Below are 13,006 nucleotides of genomic sequence, written 5' to 3'. Positions count from 1 at the left end.
TTTTCCTTATGTAGACTCAGAGACCCTCAGGGTCAAAGGCTACACTTCACTTTCCTATTTTCTATTCATTTTTCAGATAGAGTTCCATCATAAAGTCAACAAACAAATAGAAGACAAGGAGAAGAGATTGAAAATACATAAAATGAAGATTTCCTAAAAGGTTAAGATGGTAAATTAATCCTCTTTAGTTCTTAATTTTGAGAGATATTTTACCTGAGTTTTAGAACATTCAGAAAACACCTTGTGGTAGTTTTAGATGGTATCATGAAGATGGGAAAGAGAACTGAAGTTTAATAAAATTACTTTTTTTTCTTATTTGCAGTTTTTGAAATTAATAGTCAGATGTGGTATTACAATAATGATAGAAATATGATCACATCATGGGCTGAAAAGATCTCACCATGTAATACAGTTGCCAAGACATTTTTTAGCAACATTAGTTAAGAACATATTACATGCAGAATACATGCTAACTATTGGGGAAAGATAGATTAGACATTACTTCTTACTTGAGTAAATGTATAATTTGACAGAAAGAAACATACATGAAAGTTTAAAGGAGTAGAACAGAAACCGTTCCCAGGCCAATTTCATAAAAATATGTTCAGGGACAAAGGCCACACGCAGACGTCCATCCTAGCCATACACTATGAAGTGTCACAGAGTAGTATGAAAAATAGAAACATGATATGTCCAAGGGGATGATCAGAGAAGAAAGACAATTTTGTGGAAAACCATTCCCCACAAAATAAGCAAAAAAGACAGTTTCCCATATAAATCTAACAAAACCAAAAAGAAGAAAATAATACTCACAGCAAGTTACTTTTAGTTTCTGCTTGAAATGAAGAAGGAAAATGTAAAACAAACAGCGCTGTCTTGCTTTTGACCACACAAAGAGTTGTTCTTGCCATGGGCAAGATGCAGTAATATATACTATAAGAAATGTCTTGGAATTTTGTCATTTTCAAAATTTGAAAAAATTTCAAAACAGTGAGTACCAAAATTGATATGATTTCAGAAGCAATGCAATATCAGAGTTAGATTTTTTTGGTTCTCCCTTTGCAGATGATACAAATGACCTTGTAACTGGGGGCCCACCCACGTGGTGCCTTGGTGAATGACCCAACAACTAGTGCTGGAGAGAATAGGTCTTTATTTTCAATTTTCCAACCTTGACTCTGAGCCCCACCAATCACTGAGTGGCCCCTGGATCGCTGAGTCATTTGCCTTGACTGAGGATGGCAACCTAACTATGTACACTATACAGGAGAACTGGCAAATGTAATCCGTTGTGGGGGAAGTTGGAGATGAGGTTGTTCAGGAGGCTCATGGTAAGGTTTTAAATAAAGGGCAGGCAGCTATAAGTGGGTTTACCATGTGGCTTGGAAACAAGCAGAAGAGTCCTGAGGGAAGAATGATGTAGCAGCCGCAAAGAGAGAGAGAAGTAAGCAAGCAACTATGTAGTTTGTAGTCAGGAGCTGACCATACAGCCTGGTGTAGTAAGGAAGGAGACGTGTTGCTGCTCTGTGTGTGCCTGCTGTAGTTTACCCCGAAGCTTGTTCCTTGCAAGATGCTGACCTGCTGCAGTGCAAACCTGGACTTTATCTGGATTCTCAGGACCTTTGTGTTTCCTGAATTTCACCGTGATCCAGTCAGTGCACCACGGCACATGCCCTCCTGTACCACACACAGATCCTGAAGGAGAGAGCCGCTGTGAAACTGTTTGCCCAGCTGCCTTAAGATAAGGAATTGAGGAGCTTTGGGGGCTTTGGCTTATAGATAGCCTTTTGGGTAACAAGGGAAATGCTGGGTCTCATGGGAAAGGAAGGGTCTGAGCATAAGTGCTCTGAGCACCTTCCACTGCAAGTTTGCAATATTGTAAATAAAAACCTGTTCCTTCCAATACCAATTGGGTCATACACCAAGGCACCATGTGAACGGGTCCTTGTCTGCTCAATTACAACCTTAAAAACTTGCTTTTCCTTCTGTTTTTTTTAAACAAAATATGAATCATACAGAAGATTATTTGGAAAAAATATTACCCAAAGTCCACCAAATAGCAGGTATCATTAAACTTGAAACTACACAAGTCAAATGTCTATGTCTATTTTTTATATTGATATATCTTTTAGTGCCTAAGATGTTATGTGGTATATAGTAGATGATCAATAAATATTTTGATGAGTAAATATGACAACAGAATATTGGCAGTATTATTGTTATCTAAAAGGGTAAAGTGTAACAAAACAAGGGGCAGGCACCCAGGGTTCTAGTTCTTATAGAATGTGTATATACTGGATTAAGGGTTATAAGAAGGGATAGGTTGAAAACTTAGGTATAAGTAAGCTACTTACATATATAGATATACCCTGGTATATAATTTTGAAGTATAAGAAAAATAAATCATAAAAGCATAGAGAAAATTAAACATAAATGTTTAATTCTGAGCCAAGAATTTTATGATTAGCTCCTTAGTTAGTGCATAGTGTTTTTTTGTGTGTGTGGCTAATGGGAATCTTTGTCTCCTCAGGGTCTTCAGAGATATTCTAGAGGGATTTGGGGCAGATGCATATCCGGGATTGTGACTCTAATCCAATTTTAAACCAGTTTCTAAACAAAAACTCAATTGGGACTCATGTTTGAGTGCAGTGTGCCTTACAGGAACACAAAGAGATAATGTGACTTTTTCAAAATTGTAGCTAGTTTGATTCATGAAGTCTATACTTTTGGACTCAATGTTTCTACTTCTGGGTGTTAATTCTGGAAAACTAATGAGGAAAGTTCAAAATATATCTATACATACATTTTTACCCTTGGAAAAATAGTTAACAAAACAAAAAAAATTCCCAAAAGCAATATGCTTAATTATTGAATGATATAGACTTAATTAAATTAATTAGGGAAGATACAAACAATGGAACAATGGGCAACTGCTAAGAATAAAACATATACATTGACACGGAAGGATGTTCTTACCGCATTGCAAAGTAAACAAACATAAAACAATGTTTATAATATGATCTCATTGTAATGTAGAGTATTATGCAAATGTATATTTTCATAAAGAAATTGTATGCATAAAAACTGAGTAACAGTGGTTACTATTAGGAAATGTGTGTATTTAAAAATTATCAGAATTATTAATTTTTATTTTTAAAATAAATATCCATAGTCTAATAAAAATAGTGACTTCAGGAAAGTGTATTTAATAATGGCATTGAGGAGTTATTTTATTCTAGTCTGAGAAGGAATGTTTAGACCATTCTCTACCAAAGCTTGCCCCAATGAAGAAATTGTTGACTTAGTTGACTTTAGGAAGATGGAGAATGCTGAGTGGATTAAAAAAAAGTGGTATGAAGAGAAGTCAGATTAAATAAATGCAGTAAGTACAAAAACAAATGTGGCGTTTTAACATCTTTCCTCCTTTAAATACAATGCTAACATCTCAGCCAAGAGTTGCTTGCCAAAGACAGGAGCTAGTTAGTATTTAGGATACCAAGGGAATTTCAGCAAGTTACCTAAAATAAAATCGTATGCAGTGTTACACCACTAAGATTGAAAAGTGAAGGTAGTTTTAAGTCTGGATACACTAATGGTATGGCAAAATGTAACTAGGCAGAAATACAGGCTCTAACACAGGTTTTCAGACTAAATTAGGTGTGTCCATGCAACATTTCTTTCCTATGGAAATTTTCATTTGTATATATTAGGATCATCTTCTGAAAGAAGAAACATCTAAGGTTTAGAAGGGCCAACAGATCACACTAAAAATAATTGAAAGAGCAAGTATATGAATCCAGGTAAACATGACTCCTAAATCCATGCAGTTTCCACTTACGATATAAGAGGTGACTCTCTGAAAACAGAATTATCTTCTGGAAGGTAGGTAATCCCTTCTAGCAGGCTTCTCCTGCCAGGAACTCCTGTGTATCAGTGTACCAGCTGGCATTTTGTGAGAGGCTGCATTTAGCTTCAGTGATTTTTTTAAAGACTCTTTCAATGCGTTGGCCCACTTTATGATGGGTGAGTTATGAGCATACCTGCCCACATTGCACTGAGTGTCCAGCAGTTTTTGAACAAAAATGACATGACTCCCACACCCCACACTTCCTAGTCACCTGATTTTGCCCTAAGCAACTTGGTTTATTTCCCCAGACCAAAAAAAAAGTCCTCAAAGGGAAATATTTTGTGGATGTGGAAGAAGTGAAACAAAAAATGTCAAAAGTGCTAAAACAAATAAAAAGTGATGAGTTCAAAAACCTGGAAAAAATGTCTCTATGGGTGTACTGCGTTAAATGGAGAGTACTTTAAAGGTGACTGACTGAAGTTTAAACATGTAAGAATAAGTATACACTTTTTTATAAATAAATTCCAGGTTTTGGGGTCCCCCCTTATATCTTGCAGAATCAACTAAATTTTCTTAACTATCCGTCTTACTCCCTTTGATGTGATCATACCAGACAATAAATAGATCCCTGTGGTACGGACAGTACAGGAGACCCATATGAGCTGAGTCAGGATTTGAATCTGCATTAAAAACCAGGCAACAGAAGGAAAAATTCTACAGGGAAGAATCCCTGAGCCCCTGATTGTCCTCTACTATATTCTGCCGTGAGTACCTAAGCACTGGTGATCTATTCCTACATGTTTATCAGTACATTGTGTAAATTAATTTTATATGAGAACTCGATTAAGTTAAAGGATGCCCAGATAGCTGGTAAAACATGAATTCTGGGTGTGAATGTGACAGCGTCTCTGGACGAGATTAACATGTGAATCTGTAGAACTGTGCAAAAAAATCACCCTCACCAATGAAGGTGGACGCCATACATTCCACTGAGAGTCTGAATAGAGGGCAGAGGCAGAGGCAGGGGCAGGGTAGATATATTCACCTGCTTGAGCTGATATATTCACCTTGTCCTGTCCTCATACTTTAACACTCCTGGGTTTTAAATGACCAGTTCCTTCGTACTGAAGCCTCATATTTGAACTGGCTTTTCCAGCTTGTAGACAGTAGACTAAGAAACTTTTTGGCATCTATAATTTTATGATCCAATTCTGTCTCTCTCTCTCTCTCTTTTGATTCTGCTTTCCTGGAGAACCCTGACTAAGGAAATATACAAAATAATATATAATATATCTTATAAAATATTTTCTCAATAACATTTGATTATTTTCTTTTGAAAAACTTTGGTTAAGTTCAAGTCAGTTGATATTTACTATTCACTGTGCCACTTGCCACAGGTAAAAACAGATTATCCCTGGGCTGAGACTGATAGGATAATAACAATTATATGGGAAAAAGTTGGAAGAGACATTTGCATTTTTGAGCTCTTTGAGCAAAAACACCTAATTGTGGAATTGTCCTGGGATTATGTAGCATTTGTAAGTATACTATTAATATTAGGAGAGAAAGGGCAGAAACAAATATTTTTTTTATTGGGGAGAGAAATACTGTGAATACTTTAAAATAACCTAAATCCAATATAAATGAATGTCTGACCCTAGGGAGAAATCTTAGAAGTATGAAGACACACATAACTTGCTATAGAGTTTAAGCAAGTTAACTTGCTATATTGTTAAATATGGAGAACTATGCCTCACAGCAAAAACTATTTAACAATACAAATATTATCAAAATAACAGATATCAGAATATTTAAAATTGGTTTTAACATTATTCAATATATCTACTTTAGTAAATGTCAAAAATCTCTCCAAATTAACGTGAAAAATAAAAATGTAGGTTTTTTTCAATGCTTTTTGTTTTACTTTATTTTTCCTTCACATAGAGTGGTAAGTGAAAAATGGCTATCAAGATACAAAAGTGAAGACTTTCAAAGAATAACTCTATTTCTTAATCTGAGTGATACAGTAATAAAATTTCTATGTGGAAAAAAACTGTCTTCATAAATCTGAATATTTTCCAAATGTGTATAAGTTCCACATAATTTAAATAGTTTATTACTCTATGAGTAATATAATGAACTAACAACAAATCTATAGCAAAGATTATATCTTATCTCTTAAAAAGCTTTTTGTTTCTTGAAAAGGCTGTTAGATAAAACAGTACCTACTAGTTTTTCATTAAAGATACATTATTGATTGAAATGTGAGGATAAAACATGTTCACAAAATTGACACCTATGAGGAGAATCAACCATGAGAAAGATACTTCATATTAATTTTTTAATTTATTTGCATTTTAGTACTATGTGAATTGTAAATACTCTAGGAAAAGCTAGGAAATTTTACATATTCTAGAAATTTCAACTCTAAAAACATAAGCATCAAATCTGTATCTTCAATGTCTCTCCATTCTTCAAAGTCCCTTGACAGTGAGCCCTTGATAAATAGTGAAAGAACAATCCTCTTGAATACTTAAATCTACCTTGTTGTGAAAGTATTTTCCCCTAGATTCCATTTTTCATTGAAGTTACAATTTTTCCCTGCATTTAATTCACAAACATTCAGAAAAAAACTACATTCTTCTCTATTTTCTTAATTTTTACTTAATCAACTACAATCAACTTAATCAACTACAATCTGGTTTCTATCATAGAGGACTTATAAGGCATCTCTCAAAATGGCCACCTAACTGAAAAATTCAATATATCATTTATAGTTGTTATTCATCTTAACTGTCTGGAATTGATATTGTTTGACACTTTCTACTCCTTTGACTTGGAGAAATTTACTTTGAAAAGTGTCATCCAAATTCTATTTCTTCTCATTTACTTTTGTTGATTTCTCCATAGCACAGTGTCAGATGTTGGTACTTCCTAGGATTCCATCCTTAATTCTCTACTTTTTTTCTCTAACCCCCTCTTGTGTTGAGGTGTAAAATATATTTCACAAACTGGCCCCAACCTATTTCTTTTCTCGTCATCATATCGTATAGCCTCTCCTTTTATTAGGCCATTTAGCCTCTATTCTCAGCAAGCTTCACCTTCTGCTTTCAGATCTAATCTCTGACTCTGTTAGTCTTTTTTCAAGAAACTTATTCAAGAATTACCACTTAAAAACCTACAGCATTTTATTTCAAAATACTGTGGAAGTATCATTTCATTTATAAAGCCTCTTTCTCTCCTACATGTAATCATCAGTTGATCTTTATTCAGTTGTTTTCCCATAACTCTTTGGTCATGTAGCTATTATAACAGTTGCCAAATGGTATTTTAATTTGTTTAAAACTTGCTTATCTACCCAAATAAATATTTGTTGAGAACAGCTCTGCCTGGTTTCAAGAGTTGTAACTGCCTCCCATGGCTAGGGCTGAGTGATTGACCTCTGGAATGTGAGCCACTAAGAAGACAAAGCTTATCATTGGTAGCAACACTACTTCTGCTTCATCACCTGCCCCCAATGCTTGGTGGGTTAGTCAGTGACAAGTAGGTCCCCGTCGGGGGAGGGGCGACCTAAGCCAGACATGTCACTTGGGAGGCCCTCAAGGAAGGACTCAGGGGGCTGCAGCAAAGAGGGAGTGATGGACCCTCACTCCCAGCTATTCTGACATAGCCTGAGTCCCCATTTCCATATGAGAGAAGCACTTCCTGCTCTAATCCATTTAAGCCTAAAAACCTATGACTGGGAAGGCAATGCAGCCCTTTGCTGGCTAGAATGGGTTCCAGGGTGATCAAGCATAAGAAAGAATTCATAAAGTCCTGTGAAACCGGCTTTCCTAAGAGTGCTTTCATGCATATGTTAAGGGTCTGAGCAGGAAATGAGTATGTCTCCCAAAGTTTTTGCAACCCTGTTACCTGACAGACACTGACTCAGATTAAGCCCTCAGATTTCTTTGAAATGTTATCTGTTGTTTGATCCTTGCCACCTGACATTGATTGATGAGCTTTACCTGTATTCCTGTGTGTTCCAAACCTAATAAAAGCTGCTGAAGGAGAGGTTCTTGGTCCTTCTCTTCTGAGAGACTGACCACCTCTCCTCCCCAAGCAGATCATGTTTTGGCAGTTTCATTTTCATCTGTGGCAGGATGGGGGGGACTTGCAGGCAAAGTTGCCCCCGCAAATATTAAGTTCTTTAACAGTAAAAACCATTGTAGGATTAGCACAGCATAAAGAAGGCCCTACAGCATAAGAGCTATAACTGGAGGACTTAGTATCAAGTAGAAGCAAATTGAATCTCAGGTTCTCACTACTTCCCACTCTGTAACCTCAGTGTTATTAACAGTAAAACCGGGATAACAATTAGATAATAATAATGATAATAATACAATATTCCAACCTTCTACATAAAATGTTTGAAGTGCTTAAAGCAGTGATGTCACAAAGTATTTGCTAAATCAGTTTAACTGTTAATAACTCTTCTTACATATTTATGCAGGGTATAAGTCATCATAGGTTACCAATGAATATTTGGTGAGTGAATTTTATAAATAAATGATAACAAAATGTAATTATCTGTCGTATGATTCTTCAGTGGTTTAGGTTGATTTGAGGAATTCAGTAAGCTTTATTTCTACATCAGAATAAATTTAGGACATAAAAAAACAAGGCACAGGCAAAATGTCTGTAAAGCCAAATCCAGAAAGAGATACAGGCAAGGATACACACAAGTAAGAAATGTTTGCTCTAAATGCCTTCAATTAACATATTTTACTGGCTATGTTTATCAGATAGGCTGATTATCACCTATAAAGGTCAGGTACCCTTAATGGTAAGAGTAAAAAGTTGAAGGCAACATTATTGTGAGCCAGTATGGCCACGAGAGATATATTTTGGTGACCTGGGAATTCTCTGGATAGGCCACAGTCCTAAGATCTGTTTGTGAGGAAAAGGGAGGAGGGTGAGCTTGAAATGTCCTGTGTGCTTTGCGAGGGAATAGCAGCTGGGAGACATGCTAAAGGAAGACTGGGTCCCAGAGCTGCATTGCCAGTACCCTAAAAATGAAGTGACAAAAGTGCCCACATCAATGTTTGGTCAAGGATAGCTCTCGATTCACTAACTCTAAAATACTCACCAACCTATTGTACTTGATAGTCTTCCCTCTAGTGGCACTGCCCAGGCTCAGGCCCTCATCACTTTTCACCCTAAGTGTGGCTAAACCCTTCAACATGTGGTCCTAGCAGCTGATCTCTGGAGCTTTCCACATACCAACAACAATCACCTTCAAAAGCAAACTCCTTCAGTTCAGGTCTCTACCTCAAACCTCTTTGTCTACATGTTCTTTTCAGGATCCTATGGAATCTCTGAATTTTGGTGTAAATTGAATTCCAAGTTATCCTTCTAATTTCATCTTCTCACACGGCTCCCCAGACAAGTCCACAGTCACCTTTAATTCTAGCTACACTGAAGCACTCACTCCTTGTTCCCCCGAGAGGCCATGAGTGTCATATCCATGTTTTTGCTTACGTGTTTCTTTCTTTTCAGAGTGTTCTTCCCAACCTTGCCAAACTACATGAATTGCATGAATAATGAAAGGTTCTCTTTTCTGTAATGTTGCTCACATGTTCCCTTCCCCACTTTGAATGAATCACTTGCCCTGTGTTCACACCTACATTATTATAGGTTAATTAGTTGCTTAAAATTTTCTAACCTCTTTAACTGGTGAGTTACTTGATGTTGAGGGTTTAACTTCATTCATCTTCGCTTGTCTAGGATTTAGCGCACTTTCAGGGTCTCATAAGGATTTGCCGAAAAACTGGAGGAATTTAGGGTGGGGGCAGGGTGAATGTAAAACTAAAGAAGGGTCATCTCTATGTCTTCAATTGCACAAAGTACTAAACCTGAGTTTGAACTGATAAGGGAATCAATTCTTTGACATAGTTTACATATGTTTTATAAAATTTTACATTTTATATTTTATAAAATTTAAAGTGGTATGTATGGATATACTTTATGGAAAAATACTGTTTTAACATATTCAAATATCTTTCATAAAAAAGGTATCAATTTCCTTTATGTAATTATTTTAATCACTCCCCTATTTTTCCAGCTTCTGTCTAAAGAATATCATTTTCTTGAGTAAAACAAAAAATCATCATGAATAAAACTGCAAAGTTTCAGTAATGAAACATTTGAACATTAATACAACTGTGCCTTAAAACCATCACTAAATACTTTAAGACACTATTACCAGGTGCTTAGCAGGGTTTCTGGTTACAATATTGGGTATTAAGGAGTATGTCAGATCTGATCTATCTCTAAAGCTCAAATAAAAGTTAAAAAAACAACTTGCACTGTAATGAATGTCAATAGTTTCCCAAAAGTTGGTCTCTGAAATATCTCAGAGGAAATGAATTTGTTACAACAAACTGATTTGAAGAAGACTGACTTAAATCTTTCTGGAATTTTTAGCAAATGCATTTTTTTTCTGTAAAGGAGTCTTATTGATTAAAGTAAAACTGTTTGTAGTACAATTTTAGAAAACAAAATAATGTATTATTTCATCAGTATTTGCAGTAAAGTGCCAGTTACCCAATAAAAACTACCATTCCAAATATAGTATGTAGTAATAGAGTCTAAAAATACCTGTTCCTATACTTCTCTAATAAGAGCACTAGACTCACTAATGTATTTTTATTAAACATTTCCATGAGCTTTTTAATTCCCTTTGTTACATTTCTACACTTTCTAGCTGACTATGGTGCATACAATTGTCGGTGAGTGAAGCAGAGGTTAAGTGTGTATGACAGAGTGAGCCCCGAGATGAAGTATACGCTGTGAAATGCATGTGGATATTAATGATTTAAGCCAATGAACTGTGGCCTGAAATGATGTCACAGGAAGAGGAGCGGTAAGTGGAAGGTTAAACCTACTTGCATCTCGGCTCATTAAACGCAGTTAAAGTGCAAATCCCCTCATTCTGACAGTAGTGATCACAAGGGTTCTCTTTCTGGTCACAGCGCTGACTTTTAAACCCCACAGAGCATCTGCAGAATTTTAGTAAAATACAGCTAAATAAAGCATCTGATTTTTATTGCCAATATGTTTCAAATTTATTTTATACACAGTAATATTATGAATCAAATTTTTCTCAGGTACGTCCACTTCTCTCTCATACACACTCATCACATGCTACTCTGACAAACTGGGGTACAGAATGGAGACATGGGTCATATGTTGGCATCATCCTTCTAGTCAAGCAGTGACAAAAAAATTCAAAATAGAGAACATATAAGTTGAATAGTTTTATTTCAAGTTGTCCATTCTGGAACATTAGGTATTTGAGAGGAGAAAAGGTTAAATTCCAGATTTTCTAAAAGTGGAGAAACTACAATAATTTTCCAAACATTTAGGAGCCCAGATTTGAGTTAATGTATTTCCAAGGAGCAAGGCTTAATGGATTTAAATAATACAACACTCTTAAACCTGATACAAACATTATATATAGCATTATTGACTTAAATATACCTATTTTTTAAAAGAATGGCCTTAAGTACTAAAACATTCATAAATATAATTATGCCTGGGTTTCACATATCCAAATAAGGTCAATAAAATTAGAATAATTTTCCCTGACATGTCCAAGTTCAAAGATCTATGAATGTCTGAAATGGGTATGATGCTAAGAAGTAGGTGAGTTCTCCTTATGAAATCACTAGCAAATTGATGAAGGAGGAGATTTTATAGCATGTGAACCAATGAGAGATAATACCTGATCAAAGATATTTATGAAGCATTTATTTAAAATGTATTATCTGCAAGAAAGGAGAACAATGGGCTGGGATTCCGTGTACATCCAAAGTCATATTATTAAATGCACACAATAATATACAATACTCACAGACACACAGGCACGTTTGTCTCAGGATCCAGCTGGCATGTGCCGCCATTGTAACAGTAGCCATCACATAGCTGACAGCTAGAGGCAATCTTTCCATTAGTACAGCTGCAGCAACAGAGAAAAGAATATCTCACAGTTACTGGCACTATCATTGTTTAAAGCTGACATAAACTCTCTGCAGATGATAGTATTAATCATAGAGGAGTAATGCAGTGGCCATATGAAGGTACGTTTTCAGAGAGAGAGAGACTTTTGGAAGGCAAATATTTTTTTTTAACAAAATAATGACATAAAATTTTTCTCTTGGTAATTTTTAAGTTTTCAACCCATTTGCTTAATGCAAAAACTAATTTAGCTAGATATATGTGTGAAAATATACTCTAATATCTATCACTTATTTTATTCCCTTTTTATATAACTAGAATTTGATGAGATCAGTGTGAATTATAAACCACATGATCAAATATTCTGGAAACAAATCTCAGCTATCCCTTCTAACCTGAAAACTCTGGTCTAAAAATTGTTATGAATTTGAGACTTAGTATTTTTTAAGAAAGGGTAGGATTATCCTGTAGTTACATGTATGCTGCTGCTTCTCTCTGAAAATGTATTATAATTAATCTCAAACTTTGCATTGTAACAAAAACAAACATGGAGCAGTCCATTGCAATAATAAATAGTAATGCTATAGGAACAATATGCAGTGTAGCAACACAGTAATGGGGTAAACTTATATGGAATTCCTATGGAAATGATTCTAATATACAGCATATTACATGGAGTAAGAATAAATGCTATGGCTATTGCTACAAGAGAAAAACAAGCATAACAATAATAAGAAAAACATAAATTTTTATTTGCTATGTTATATTAATGTCCAATCTAAGATTGAACATTAAAAATTGTTGGAGAAATAGAGAAAAGTGTACCAACATTCCAAATTATCAAGGAGCCTCTTCTATTCAAATATGGTAATAGAATCATATGAACCTTGGAGCAAGTAAGATTTACAACAGATCTTGTAAATATTTGGTTGTGAGATCATGTTAGTACTAGGTGCTATGAAGCAATCAATGAATGATACCACAGTAAATCTGGACACAATCTTGACAAGGAAATCAGGCTGCAATACCATTGATTGATCCCTTTGGTCTTTTTCCATGATGGATATCTATTACACTACACCCATGAAAAGTTAACTCCCAATGATAGGTTAGATATCTGAAAAAATTGGTTGGCAATCCTGTATTTCATTTATTTTGTGA

The 13,006-nt window shown here is 35.3% G+C and overlaps 1 protein-coding gene across 1 annotated transcript in view; it reads right to left on the bottom strand.

Moving 5' to 3' along the window:
* The window catches only part of LRP1B (LDL receptor related protein 1B), a 1,762,610-nt gene that overhangs the window by 24,575 nt on the left and 1,725,029 nt on the right, over window positions 1-13,006 (bottom strand). The window contains exons 87-88 of the mRNA XM_053655128.1: window positions 11,742-11,846; window positions 10,774-10,887 (exon numbers count right to left, since the gene is read on the bottom strand). Coding sequence (XP_053511103.1) covers window positions 10,774-10,887; window positions 11,742-11,846 — 219 coding nt within the window. The remainder of the gene's footprint in view (window positions 1-10,773; window positions 10,888-11,741; window positions 11,847-13,006) is intronic.

This window comes from Artibeus jamaicensis, unplaced genomic scaffold (assembly GCF_021234435.1).
Source record: "Artibeus jamaicensis isolate MK-2021 breed Jamaican fruit bat unplaced genomic scaffold, CSHL_Jam_final contig_935, whole genome shotgun sequence".
Classification (NCBI taxonomy): domain Eukaryota; kingdom Metazoa; phylum Chordata; class Mammalia; order Chiroptera; family Phyllostomidae; genus Artibeus; species Artibeus jamaicensis.
The sequence above is the reverse complement of the archived record's forward strand: the minus strand, read 5'-3'. Positions and strand labels throughout refer to the sequence as shown.